Genomic DNA, 13,365 nt, shown 5'->3' on the forward strand with positions numbered 1-13,365 from the left:
GGGGGGGGGCAGTGGTTAGAAACTCCTGTGTTAAAAGCTATAATAATGACTTAGTTTCATTCAGCTCAGCAAAAAAGTTGTAAAGACCTATGTTTATGTGCTAGAAGCTGAGGATACAAAGACAAACTGAAATACGACAAGAAAAGCTGATACACACTGAGGATACAAAGAAAAACTGAAATATGACAAGAAAAGCTGATGCACAATTAGCAAGAAGAGAACGCTAGCTTAATAATAGTGCCTATATATGAAATAGAAGACAGTATATGTAGTAGAAGTACTTATGTGGAATAAAAGAAGTACTACATGAAAAGGCATAATTGTGTTGAAGGGTAGGAGGGTGGAGAAGAGACATCACGAAAAGGTTCACAGGGGAGGTAATGCCTGAGCAGGATTTTTAAGGATAAAACATTTACCCACTTAGAAAAGGGTATTCCTTGCAGGTGAAAGAACAAGTACAGAGATACACAGGAATAGAGCAGTAACCAATACAAGAAAACATCAGTAATTCAGTACTGCAGAAACCCAAAACACAAGACTGCCTGGTAGTGGCTTGGTATTAGGATAATAAAAGATGAAGTGTCTTTTATCTCCTTTATAAGGATATAGAGAGACACGGAAGGATTTTAGTTTGGGTTTGATAGTATTCTATGACCATTTGGAAAAAAATTACTTAAATGACAATGTGAACAATGGATTGGGAAGCAGAGTAGGCATGGGGCAAGACAAAAAAAGAGGCAGAGGAATCAGTTCAGAAGCTTACAGTAATCCAGGCAATGTTTATTGAGAGTCATAAGTAAAGGTAGTGACCATAAAGAAAGTACACATAGCTGAGAGAGCAAGGAAAACTGCCGAGAGTATAGAGAGTTCACCTGTTTTCAGGTGGTAAACATGTTAGGGACCACTGTTTTAACACATTCCTATAATAATTATGAGCATCTGTGTTGTGTTAAGGAGGCAGTTGAAGATGAAGATCAGAAATTTATAAGGGCATTTACCTGCGTGGTTGTGAGATTCATTGGCTAATAAAGGAGGGGATGATAAACTGAAAGAATAAACCTGAAGTCCTCACACACTGTGACTTCTAGACAGAAGAGGTATATTTTCAAAGAGGTATATTTTCAGACAGTGGGATAACCGAGTGTGAGAGTTTAGAGATGGAGTGGTTGAGTATAAGTACCCAGCATGCCACTGTAGAGATGAGTATCAGAAGTGAAAGGAAAATAAAGGTCATTAGATTCGACAAAGAACTGTGAGTCCAGACTACAGTATTAGATAAGCCATTCACATTGACATTTAAATCAGTGGCATGTGATAAGAATGAAAACTAGGTACCAAAGTCTGCATTGTTGAGGAGGGAGTTAAAGGAGATCTGTGGATGGCAGATGATAGGTAGAGGGGAGGTTTAAAAAGGAGTGAAGCAGGTATATAGGAAGAAACCAGAAAACAAAACAAAACATGGCCTTACATAGCTAAGGAATTCTCCACATTTCCTAAACTCTTTCTTGAGGCTTAATAACTAATAAAAATGTAATGCATTTTGGCCGGGTGCGGTGCCTTACTGATATTTTAATCAGTAAAATTACTGATCAGTAAAATCAGTAAAATGATATTTCAATCCCAGCACTTTGGGAGGCTGAGACGGGCGGATCACGAGGTCAGGAGATCGAGACCATCCTGGCTAACAGTAAAACCCCGGCTCTAGTAAAAATACAAAAAAATTAGCCAGGCATGGTGGCCAGCGCCTGCAGTCCCAGCTACTAGGGAGGCTGAGGCAGGAGAATGGCGTGAACCTGGGAGGCAGACCTTGCAGTGAGCCGAGATTGCACCATTGCATTCCAGCCTGGGTGACAGAGTGAGACTCCATCTCAAAAACAAAAAATAAAATAAAAATTAAAATAAAAAAATTTTAAAATAAAATTTAATGCATTTTCAAGATTATTTAAATGTCCAATATCTTAAGCCAAAGGTGTATCTCACGTGGAAATATGACATACTGAGGCAAGGTTTTTCACAAAAATTTATTGGAACACTGGGAACTTTTCCATAACTCTGTATATCCTACCATTATTACCTACACATATGAACAGGCCACTCAGGGCATTCAAAAAATTCATCAGAGCAATGCGTGCGATCTCTTCCTATTTAATGTTACCTTAAATAACTCTTAGTTATGAAATTGAAAAGATTGTTAGATCAAAGACTCATTTACTGTATTACAAACTAGACCCACTTCTTAAATCTTCAGCCTTACCTTATCCTTACTCTGTGAGGCCGTCTCCAAAAGAAAACAAATAGACTTTTATTTTCTGTTTTAATCTAATATTCCACTTCAAGTCAAACATATGCATGTTTAGCAAAATATAAAAGCATAGTATTTATTTAAATTTGTAACTGTATGAAACAAATTTTAAAATTAAAAGCCTGTGCAAATTTTTATTAGTATTTTGTGCTAATAATCATTTTCATAAACATTGCTATTACAAGAAAAAGAAAATACAATTATGTTATTTAAAGCTCATCGCATGTCAATTTCCTAATATTTAATAGAAAATACTTCTGGCTGGGTGCATATGCCTTTAATCCCAGCAGCAATTTGGGAGGCCAAGGCAGGTGGATCGCTTGAGCTCAGGAGTTCCATTCCAGCCTGGGCAACATGGTGAAACCACTTACCTACAAATAGAGGAAAAAAGAAAAAAGAAAAAGAAAAAACACTATCCAGGCATGGTGGTGCACCTGTAGTCCCGGTTATTCAGGGGGTCAAAGTGGAAGGACTTCTTGAGTCCCAGAGGTCAAGACGGCAATGATGGAGAGGCTGAGGCTGCAATCAGCCCTGAGATTCTGCTTTTGCACTCCAGCCTGGCAGACAGAATGAGACCCTTTTTCAAAAAAAATAAAGAAAGAAAGAAAAAAGAAAATATTTCTACTTAGCCTTCCTATAATTTTATGCTAATTATAAAAAAGAAAATCATGTTAACAATATTTTGCTACATAAATCAAAATGCTCTAAAATTAATGTAGTCGGATACAATATCAAATTCATAAAAAAATTTTAAATTATTCTATGCTTCTGAAATGACGATTTTGGGCAAATATTTTCTAGTAATTCTCTTTCTACAGATGACCTACAGATAATGAACAGCAGGGGCACAAAATCAAAAGTTTTCACTACAAAGTGAAACAATAAAACCTTATGTAGTGGAAAGCAGACACATTCAGAAGCAGACTGATTCCAGCTGGCGTCCTCACACATAAGCTAAGTGACCTTTAATTACTGCATCTGTCTTAGCCTCTTCAATGGTAGAATCACAACTGTGACAGATTAAATGTTAACATACGTAAGGTGGCTAAATAAACACTAGGGATTTTGCCTTAATTGCTTATTACATATATATGTATGAGCATACTAGAAACATACATTGAGTAAATGAAAACTTAGATTTTATAGCAATTTATGCAGATCATAAACATGGAAATGGCTGTAGAGGTTTATCAGAGCATATGAGTACAAATGTAGCCATATCAAAACTAAACAAAAGCTAAACAAAAGGTGCACCAATATCTCACAAATCACTACTAAAGAACTTACTCATGTAACCAAATACCACGTGTACCCCAATAACTCATAGGAAAAAAAAAATAAATCACAGCATGTTTCTGTATGTGAAAATATGAATGCCAAAGTGGATATAAATGTGATATTTTCAGCATGGTATAGTACAGTGTTTCTCCAGGTGTGATCCAGGAAAAATCTCCAATAGAATCATGAGGGAGTGATTGTTTTGAATGCAGATGCCTGTTCTACTCAGCATCTACTTTTTCAGATCTGTAGGAGTAGCAGTTCAATTTCCTCTGGTAAAACAGAAACAAGAATGCTGCACTTGCTTCCTAGGTTCTTGTGAATATTTAAACAGCATGTATTGTGAGGTTAGCACTCTACTTGGCACATGTCATTATTAGGTTCCTTTTTTTTCTTCTAAAATAACATATATGTACTCACAAATGACTTGTTCAAGAACACCTGGTCATAGTGCCATTTTTTCCCTCTTCTTTTCTAGGAAGAACTACCAATTTTTACTACTTTGAACAGCAAGGGACAAACACATCCTTCCTTTTCTGATTTGTGGCTATGGTGTATTCTTTCAAATAACCTCTTCCCAGTTATTTTCTATGTTCCCTAGGCACTGGAAGACATGCTCTACTTAAAGAAACAAAAAACAAAATAACAAAAGACAACACTGAGTATAAAGTCTCATAAATCTGAATTTAATTAATTAAAATTTTAGGTAACTCACATAGGACTAAGCTTAAATATATATTCTTTGACTTTAAAGCTTAAGGTTTTATCAATGACACTCACTGGTTTGGATTTTAACAAACTTATTTTAAAACTCTTCAAGAATCAAAATGAAAATTAACAAATATTGATGTAATCATCATATACTACTCTTATCTATTCATCAAGAGTAAAACTTACTTTCCAACAATCTAGTTCAAAAATCAAGTAAAAATCATTTCTGATCACCCAGAGATAACCACTCTTAACATTTTTGCTTTATTTTCCTTAGTTTTTTCAATATGTACACATAAAATACATTTTCTAAAATGTGGATCATAGTCTACGTATCACACAATTCATGAGCCATTTCCAATTCAATAGATGAAATTTTTCATCATATTCTTGATTGCCTGCTATTTCATTGTATAGGTGTGCCATAATTTATTTTACCAATCCCATGTTATTAGATTGTTGGATTGTTTTTTCTTTTTACTCTTTATTATAAACAGAAAATTGACAATACCTTCAGGATAAATTATAAAAGACAGAATTACTAGATCAAAGAATATGTGGGGTGTGTGTGTGTGTGTGTGTGTGTGTGTGTGTGTGTGTGTTTCCAATATCTTCAGCATTACAGGGGTATTATTGCACTTTCTACTTCTTTGTTAATATGGTAAGTGAAAAGTAGTATCTTTGTGTTTTAACTTACATTCTTCAAATATTAGAAAATTCAGAGCTGGGTGTGGTGACTCACACCTGTAATCCCAGAACTTTGTGGGGGCAAGGTGGGCATATCGCTTGAGCTTAGGAGTTCCAGACCAGCCTAGGCAACATAGTGAAACCCCATCTCTACAAAAAATACAAAAAAAAAGAAAAAAAGAAAAAAAACATAGCCCGGCATAGTGGCGCACACTATGATCCCAGCTACTTGGAAGGCTGAGGTGAGAGGATGGCTTGAGCCAGGGGAGTGGAAGTTGCAGTAAGCCGAGATCACACCACTGCACTCCAGCCTGGGTGACAGAGTGAGACCCTGTCTAAAAAAAAAAAAAGAAAAAGAAAAAAAAGAAAAATCAAAAAAGTTTATGACCTATTGTAGTTATTTTTTTGAATTGCTTTTTCATACCGTTAGTCCCTTCTGATATTACAGTCTTTCTACTATTTTGAAAATAGCTTTACCAGTTTGTCTTTTGGCTTTGCTTATGAGTTTTTATCATACAGAAGTATTCTGGGAATTTTTGTTGTTGTTTGGTTGTATTAATCCTTTCCTATATAATTTCTTCTTTTAGATTCTACTTAGAACGTTTTCTGTTAACCCAAGGTTATACAAATACTTACCTACACATTCTGGTACAAAATATAAAGTACATATTCAAGTGTATACAAGAATTTAAAATCCCAATTCATTCAACCATTTATTCATTCATGCATATTCATTCATGTATATTGAGCACGTGTACACCAAGAACTGTTCTAAGTTGGGATAAAGCTGTGAACAAGACTACCAGGGTTCTTGCTCTCATAAAGTTATTATTCCAGAAGGAATATGATGTAGCATATAATTTAATGTGAGCTTTCCAATCAATGAGGGAAAAAATGGATTATTAAATACACAATGCTGTTATAACTAGTTAACCATTAGGAAAAGAAGATTATTTTATACCTAACATCAAGTGTATTACAAATGAATTTAAAACTATATGTTAAAATAAAACCATTTGAAAATAGTACAAAAAACATAAATGAATATTATATAAAGAAACATTAGGTACATTCCTAAACATGAAAATTTTACAGCGAGATTTCAAGACAACTTTGGAAGTGACATATTATTTTTAATGGAATAAAACAAGGTAATTTTTTGAACAATAATCTTTATTAGTGTATTTTTAAAGGTACATTATAATCCTGAGCTACAGCATTTATACATTTGTCATTTACTCTTTGAAGTGTACATGTATTTTGCTTCAAATTCTGTGATGAGTACGTTTTTATACTAATCAGTAACATAAATAATTTAAAATATTAGTCTTATCTCTGGAATCACCAATTAATTTACTCAGATGATCTCCCTAATTCTACTACATTTAAAGACTGTAGAACATTTGTGATTAAGCAATTTCTTTTTCAAAACTGCAAAGATGGGCAGTGCGAGAGCTGATTCCATAAATTTCCATGAATTCTTAAGAAAACTATGTTGTTCTTTATCTCTGATCTATTTTCTTGAATAATTTGGGTAATTATCTGATCAGTTACCTTTGAGAAGAATAGTAAAAGTACCTCTAATCTCAACATTTTAGCTGCTGTAAAATGTCATAAGCTTCCTTCAAATATAAATAGTACATAATTACCTCAATAAGAAAAATTTACCATGATCTAAGGAAAAGGGGCACAACCCAATGTAAATATATCTTTGAATAAATGGTTAAGTATTAGAAAACATACTATGTGAAATACTTCCTCCAGCCTCTATAAAGGAATACATAGAGCTGATAAACATAAATTCCATAAATCCAGACCAGATCTTTTATAACTGGTAATAAAAAGACAAAAATGAGAGACAAAAGTCCTGTGATCTTTGAGAAAAGACATTTATCCAACGTCTCCAACTGTGGACAAATAAATATTCATTCTTGTATTTTAAATTACTACCAAAATATTTTATCTTTCTACAAACAACACAAAACAAGCATACAGTATCTAGAAATTTTTTTTTCCTCTGACAAGAATGTCAAGTCTTTGAAGGTACGCTAAATTTTCTTTTTCCTGAATAAGGTCACTATAATCTTAGGTTAAAGTTACAGTAAGCAGTTCAAGCAAAATGCATATTGCTTAGGTTTTAAGCAAGCAATTTTGATACTGTTTAAAATGTAAATATAAATGTGAAACTATTGTAGAAATATTTATAAACACTTAGGAATACTCACATATCAGCAAGTAATGAAATAACTTATTTAAAAATAATAAAAGGGTGAGAGTAAATGTAATGTTTGGTAACAAATCCAAAAATATCTATAAGAGATGTAAAAGAACATGAAAAGGCTTTATTATTCAAATGTTGAAAACCTAGCAGCAAAACAATTTGCATATAATGTAGTGCAATGAGCATTTGTTCATAAAAGACTCCCAAAGTCTTGAAACTATTATACATAAACCAGAATGGAATCCATTAGGATAAATAATTTAAAGATGTCCAGAGTAGCTTACCAAGAACTGCCAGACACTCTCACCTGCATCACTGAACCATAAACAAGCTTATGCAAAACTGTGTTCTGGATAACTGACTCTTATGGCTCCCCAATAACAAGCTCGGATAAGGCAGATCAACCCTAGGAGATAAGCAATTGCCCAAGAAACATAGGTTGCTCGAAATCGCCTTGCAAAATCTTGGGTGCCAACCTAAAGTAAAAAGCAATATAAAAACAGAAGATTAGAAACTTTAAGAAAATATCTGCTTAGAGAACTTGTATCAGCTTACATGTGATTGTTATGAAACATACCCCCAGACTGAATACACAAAGTCCTTATAAGAGTAGGTGTATTTGTTGACTGCAACTGATAGACCATACTGCTACTTGTATTAACTACAAATGTTATGAAGTAAACAAAAAAGCACACTAAACTATATTATCTCTACAAGGAATTTAATCTATGTAACTTCTTACTATCATGGGACACAAATAGGACATTGGTAATAATAAGGGACTAGTTGTACTGACAAACAAAGGAGCATGGAAATGGCAGCAAAAGGGATTATCTTCCTCTTCTGGCATAATCCCCATGCTAACTGCTCAGCTCCAGTCTCCCCTAAAAATAAGCCATCCTCATACTGGTAATAAATCACTGCTTGATTTGGATAAAGTAAAGAGTGGTTTTTCAGATCTCTGTAGCTGAATGAATGTTGCGTTGAATAGTAAGATACCCCATAGCTATATAAAATTAGTTCTGGCACTGAATTTTTTAAAAATGGGCTTTTGCTAAATAGATGATAAAATCTCCAACAGTAAGGACTTTTGGAAATACAAATACACCATTTCACCTGGATGGGCGAGTTCAATCAAAAAGAGATCCGTGGATTGGGTTTCTGATTGCTTATAATCATTCAGAAGCTTCTAGGGCTGGCATGCCAAGGATGCAGACTCTTCAGGGATCCCTGAAGGTTGTTGCAGGCCTCAACTGACTACTGATAAAGTTGAGAGGACAGAATTCTAACATCAAAGTAATACTCACAGTTAATCCAACTCCAATGAAAATACATATCATTCCAATGGTAATGTATGCACAGCAGCGTCTTCGTGGAAGTGCACTACCCACTGAGGAGCTGCAAATTCATGAAAGCAAAAGAGAACATTAAGTATTTACATAAAAATTCTCTATGTCATTTTTGTGAGTTCTTATCTATGGCTTTAGTAATATTATATACTTTTATTCATTGCTTCAACTTTATAGACAAGAACATGCATTAAACATGTCATTTTAATGGATGACAAAATCGTTCACGGTGAATTTGTGATATTATTGTGGCTTTAAACAAAATTCAAGCCTTGGTCATTGATAATACCCACAGAAATCCACTGTAGTACCTGCTAATCTCCCAAGATAAAAGTTTATTTCCAAACAATCTACTTCAGAATGGAAAAAGAGCTATCTTACAAATAGCATTTGATTTTTTTTTACAGTTAAAACAGTATGTGTTTATGTTAAAATTTAGAAAATAGAATAAAAGGAAAGAAACAATAAAGAAAAGGAAAAGAAAAAATTACCTATAATCCCAATATCATAAAATAGTCACTCAGTATTTTTGCATACTTTCCTCTAGCCAATTTTGTACCTTACCAATATATAGCATGAACTTTTTCCCATAATATTCTCAAACTAAAATTCTGATGAATATAACATAATTAACAAATTTTCTACTATTGTACATTAAAGTGTGTTCATTATTATACATAATGCCAACAAAGTATCATTTAAAAGCATTGTGCTTATTTTAATCATTCTTAAGATTTTAAATTTAGAATTAGGATTACAAATTAAAGGGATTAAACTTTTGAATTGTTTTCAATACATACTGCTAAAACCCCTCTACTGTGCTACTCAACTGAAATTCCTAATCTAATAGTAATAACCCTCCCCATTTCAAATTGTGGTAATTTTCAAAATGATATAAGTTATAGCAGAGATCAGTAGCCAAATTAGCACTTTCTTCTCTGTCTTAACATACATATATTTATTACTGTATACCATATGCAAGGCATCTTGTTAGTGAATGACACTGAAGTATCTGATTCACCTTTGTGAGGTCAGTGTCAAGATTATGCCTAACATATAATAACTTCTCAAAGAATGTCTGATGAATAAGTAAAATACAGAAATTCATCACTTACTAGGCATGAATTAGAAACATGCGATTCCAAATAGGTTAATTTTGCATACAAAATTATTTCCTTTAATTTCCAAATCTTTTTGAAAAACTGATGAAGTTTGTTGCAAATATACCATAGTAAATTTTTCTGGATACTTGAGCCCAAACACGAATATCTGGATGACATGGGGACCACCATTAATTACTATATTGTACAGCTTGCTATCTAGAGTTACTAGGGCATGTAGAATTCATTGCCTTTATGTAACATTTAGCCCTAGTCTATTTTTGGTTTTAATTTCTATGCATCCACTGGTGGTTTTTCCTGCCTTATACATCACAACTGGTTGTTGTTTCTTATCATTGCCCGTGTATCTGCCTTTGGCAGTTTGTAATATACGATTCACTAGAAGCCAACTAAGCTTTTTAGAATTACGTATTGAATAAGTCAAAAGTTTCTAAGTGAATATTAGAGCAGCTTTTCTGTGAGCCAAGATAATACACTTTAGTATATTAATTTCAGTGCATAAATTCTGCTTAGAAAATCCATGCTCTTTTTTCATCACTCAAATTAAATAGTCACTACATCTGAGAAATCTTCTCAGAAAAAAAATAACCTACTGCTACTCTACAACTCAACTGCCATCTCCTCACAGGATAAGGCAATGACCAACAAGCACCTATTAATCATAACATCTCTTACACATTTAATACATATGTGGTATCTACATGCAATATATATTACTGGTACAAAAACAGACACACAGATCAACTGAACAGACTAGAGAACCCAGAAATAAGGCCACATACTTACAAACTTACAACTATCTGATCTTCGACAAAGCTGACAAAAACAAGCAATGAGGAAAGGATTCTCTATTCAATAAATGGTGCTGAAATAACTGGCTAGCCATATGCAGAACACTGAAACTGGACTCCCTCCTCATACCAAATTTAAAAATTAACTCAAGATGGATTAAAGACTTAAATGTAAACTACAAAACTGGAACAACCCTGGAAGACAACCTAGGCAATGACATTCTGGACATAGGAACAGACAAAGATTTAAAACTATAGCAACCCTGAAAGACAATCTAGGCAATGCCATTCTGGACATAGGAACAGGCAAAGATTTCATGATGACGACACCAAAAGAAACTGCAACAAAAGCAAAAATCGACAAATGACATCAAATTAAACTAAAGAGCTTTTGCACATCAAAGGAAACTATCAACCGGGTGAACAGACAACCTACAGAATGGGAGAAAAATTTTGTAAACTATGCATCTGACAAAGGTCTAATGAGAACTTAAGAAAAAAAACCCCGCCCTTTAAAAAGTGGGCAAAGGACATGAACAGACACTTTTCAAAAGAAGATATACATGCAGCCAACAATTCTGTGAAAAGAAGCTCAACATCACTGATCATTAGAGAAATGCAAATAAAAACCACAATGAGATACCATCTCCCACCTGTCAAAATTAATACTATTAAAAAGTCAAAAAATAACAGATGCTGGCAAGGTTGTAGAGAGAAAGGCACATAACATTCAGAAATTCAGAACACAGAAGTTTAAAAAGAAGTTTATTCTTCTAGCATCTAAAACTTAAAGATAAAGGTAGAGCCTAGGGTTGGTAGTCAGCTCTATTCCCTAATGAATTGGTATTGCCAAACTACACAAGTAACAACGTTCCTGCCAGTTGGCTTTTCCACTCAATTCAAAGAGGAGAGAGAAAACCAAGACAGGCAATTCTGTCTTTAAGGAGAGCATCAGAAAACTGGACTCATCACTTTTGTTCACATTCCATTGGTCCTAACTTAAACACGGCCACACTGTCTGCAAGACAGGCTAGTAAATCCATCTTTAGCTGGGTGGCTAGTCAAATTCAGAGGTATACTAATAAAAAAAAGAAGAGAACAGCAGTCTCTGTTATTTTAATTGATATTAACATTACACTTTAATGTTGGCTAGTGTTTGCCTGGTATGTCTTTTCCTTTGGTTAGTGATTCATGGTTGTATCTTTTTCTATCCTTATGCTTTCATTCTATGTTCTAATATTTCATGTGTTCCTTGTTCAAATTGTATATAGCAGTTCTTACATCTAGTCTTACCATTTCTGTTAAATTTTACTAGCAAGATTAGTCTAATGATACACATGGACTATTTCTGACATCTTATTTTGGCTTTCTACTATGCCTGTATTTTCTGCTTTTCTACCTTTATTTCCAGACTTCTTTTATATTGACCATGACTCTTTTATTTCATTTTTCTCTTATTACTCTGAAAGTTTTATAATTTATTTCATTCGTTTGGCAGTTGCACTTAAAATTTTAACTTATATACCCTTTAAAAACTAAAGTCAATCATTAAATCCACCTTCCTGATAAATACAAGGATTTTAGAAATTTTTAACTCCAAACATTCCACTAGCATCTTAATGCTATTGTTTTCCAATATTTCAGTTTTATTGTATTTTTGTTTCTCAAAATTCATTAGCATTAATATAATTGATATTGTCATTTTTGCTATTTTATATAGTCAGTGTTTCTGGTGAATTGTTACAATTTCTTGGTTTACCTTTCCTTCCTGCATTGCAGAAATTTCTTCTGGAATATTTGTTCATATTCCCTAGTTCATCATTTAGCAGTTTTTTTAGTAAGAGTACCAGGATGGTCGATACCCTGGGTTTTGTTTGTTTGTAGGTTGGTTGGTTTTGCTTTTGAAAATATATTTATTTTACCTTCATTATTCTTTGATGGTTTAGATAGGTGTATAATACCACTTTGACAGTTAATTTCTCTTAGTATTTTTGATGTATTTTAAAACTTGTTTTCTGGCTTCTATTTTTGCAGTTGAGACATTTGCTGACAGAACTGTTATCCTTTTCTTATTGAAAATATGCCTTTTATCTCTCTGCTTTTAATTACCTTCTATTTCTCTTAGGTTTTCTACAATTTCACTGTAACACATTTACTTATCCTGCTTGGATTTCATTATTATTTTTGCATATAAAAATTCGTATCTTTCATAGATCCGAAAATTCTTTGAGATTATCTCCTAAAATGCCATATCCCATTCTTTATTTGTTCTTTCCAGATCAGATATATAATAGGTATCTTAATAATATATTTTCTCTTAATCTTACATTCATCTTTGTCTCTCTATGCTGGATTTTGGGTAGTTCACTTACCTCTATCTTCCAATTCACAACTTTAGTCTTCACCTTTAGCTGATCTGTTCTTTAAACTGTATGTGCATTTTAATTTCTGTAATGATTTCTAAAAGTTCTATTGTTTCTTTCTATATCTGTCTGGTTATTTTTGCAAATTTCTATTTGAGACAATTATAGATTCACAAGCAGTTGTATTAAATAACACAGAGAAATATCATGTATCCTTTGCCCTATTTCCCCCATAGTAAATCTTGCAAATTATAATATGATATTATAAAAAGGATATTAATATTCATACAATCCACCAATATTCAGATTTCTCAGTTATATGAGTATTGATTTGTCTTTAAGTTTATGCAATTTTATCACATTTAGGTTCATGTGTCTATTGCTACAGTCAAAATAGAGAACAGTCTATCACTGTAAGGATTCTTTCATAATCACACCCTCCTTTCTGCCCATCCCACACCCTGTGCCTGCTACACCATCATTAATCTGTTCTCTATTTCTACAATTTTGTCATTTGAAAATGTTACATAAATGAAATCTTA

General features: G+C 33.3%; 1 protein-coding gene across 1 annotated transcript in view; it reads right to left on the bottom strand.

Annotated features, from left to right (window-relative positions):
* Positions 1–6,133: 6,133 nt before the first annotated feature.
* The window catches only part of PIP4P2 (phosphatidylinositol-4,5-bisphosphate 4-phosphatase 2), a 52,138-nt gene continuing 44,906 nt past the window's right edge, over positions 6,134–13,365 (bottom strand). The window contains exons 5-6 of the mRNA XM_017870340.1: positions 8,507–8,597; positions 6,134–7,675 (exon numbers count right to left, since the gene is read on the bottom strand). Of these exons, the coding sequence (XP_017725829.1) occupies positions 7,532–7,675; positions 8,507–8,597 (235 nt within the window). The 3' untranslated portion in view covers positions 6,134–7,531. The remainder of the gene's footprint in view (positions 7,676–8,506; positions 8,598–13,365) is intronic.

Source organism: Rhinopithecus bieti, unplaced genomic scaffold, assembly GCF_001698545.2.
Source record: "Rhinopithecus bieti isolate Rb0 unplaced genomic scaffold, ASM169854v2 scaffold_5179, whole genome shotgun sequence".
NCBI classification, from domain to species: Eukaryota; Metazoa; Chordata; class Mammalia; order Primates; family Cercopithecidae; genus Rhinopithecus; species Rhinopithecus bieti.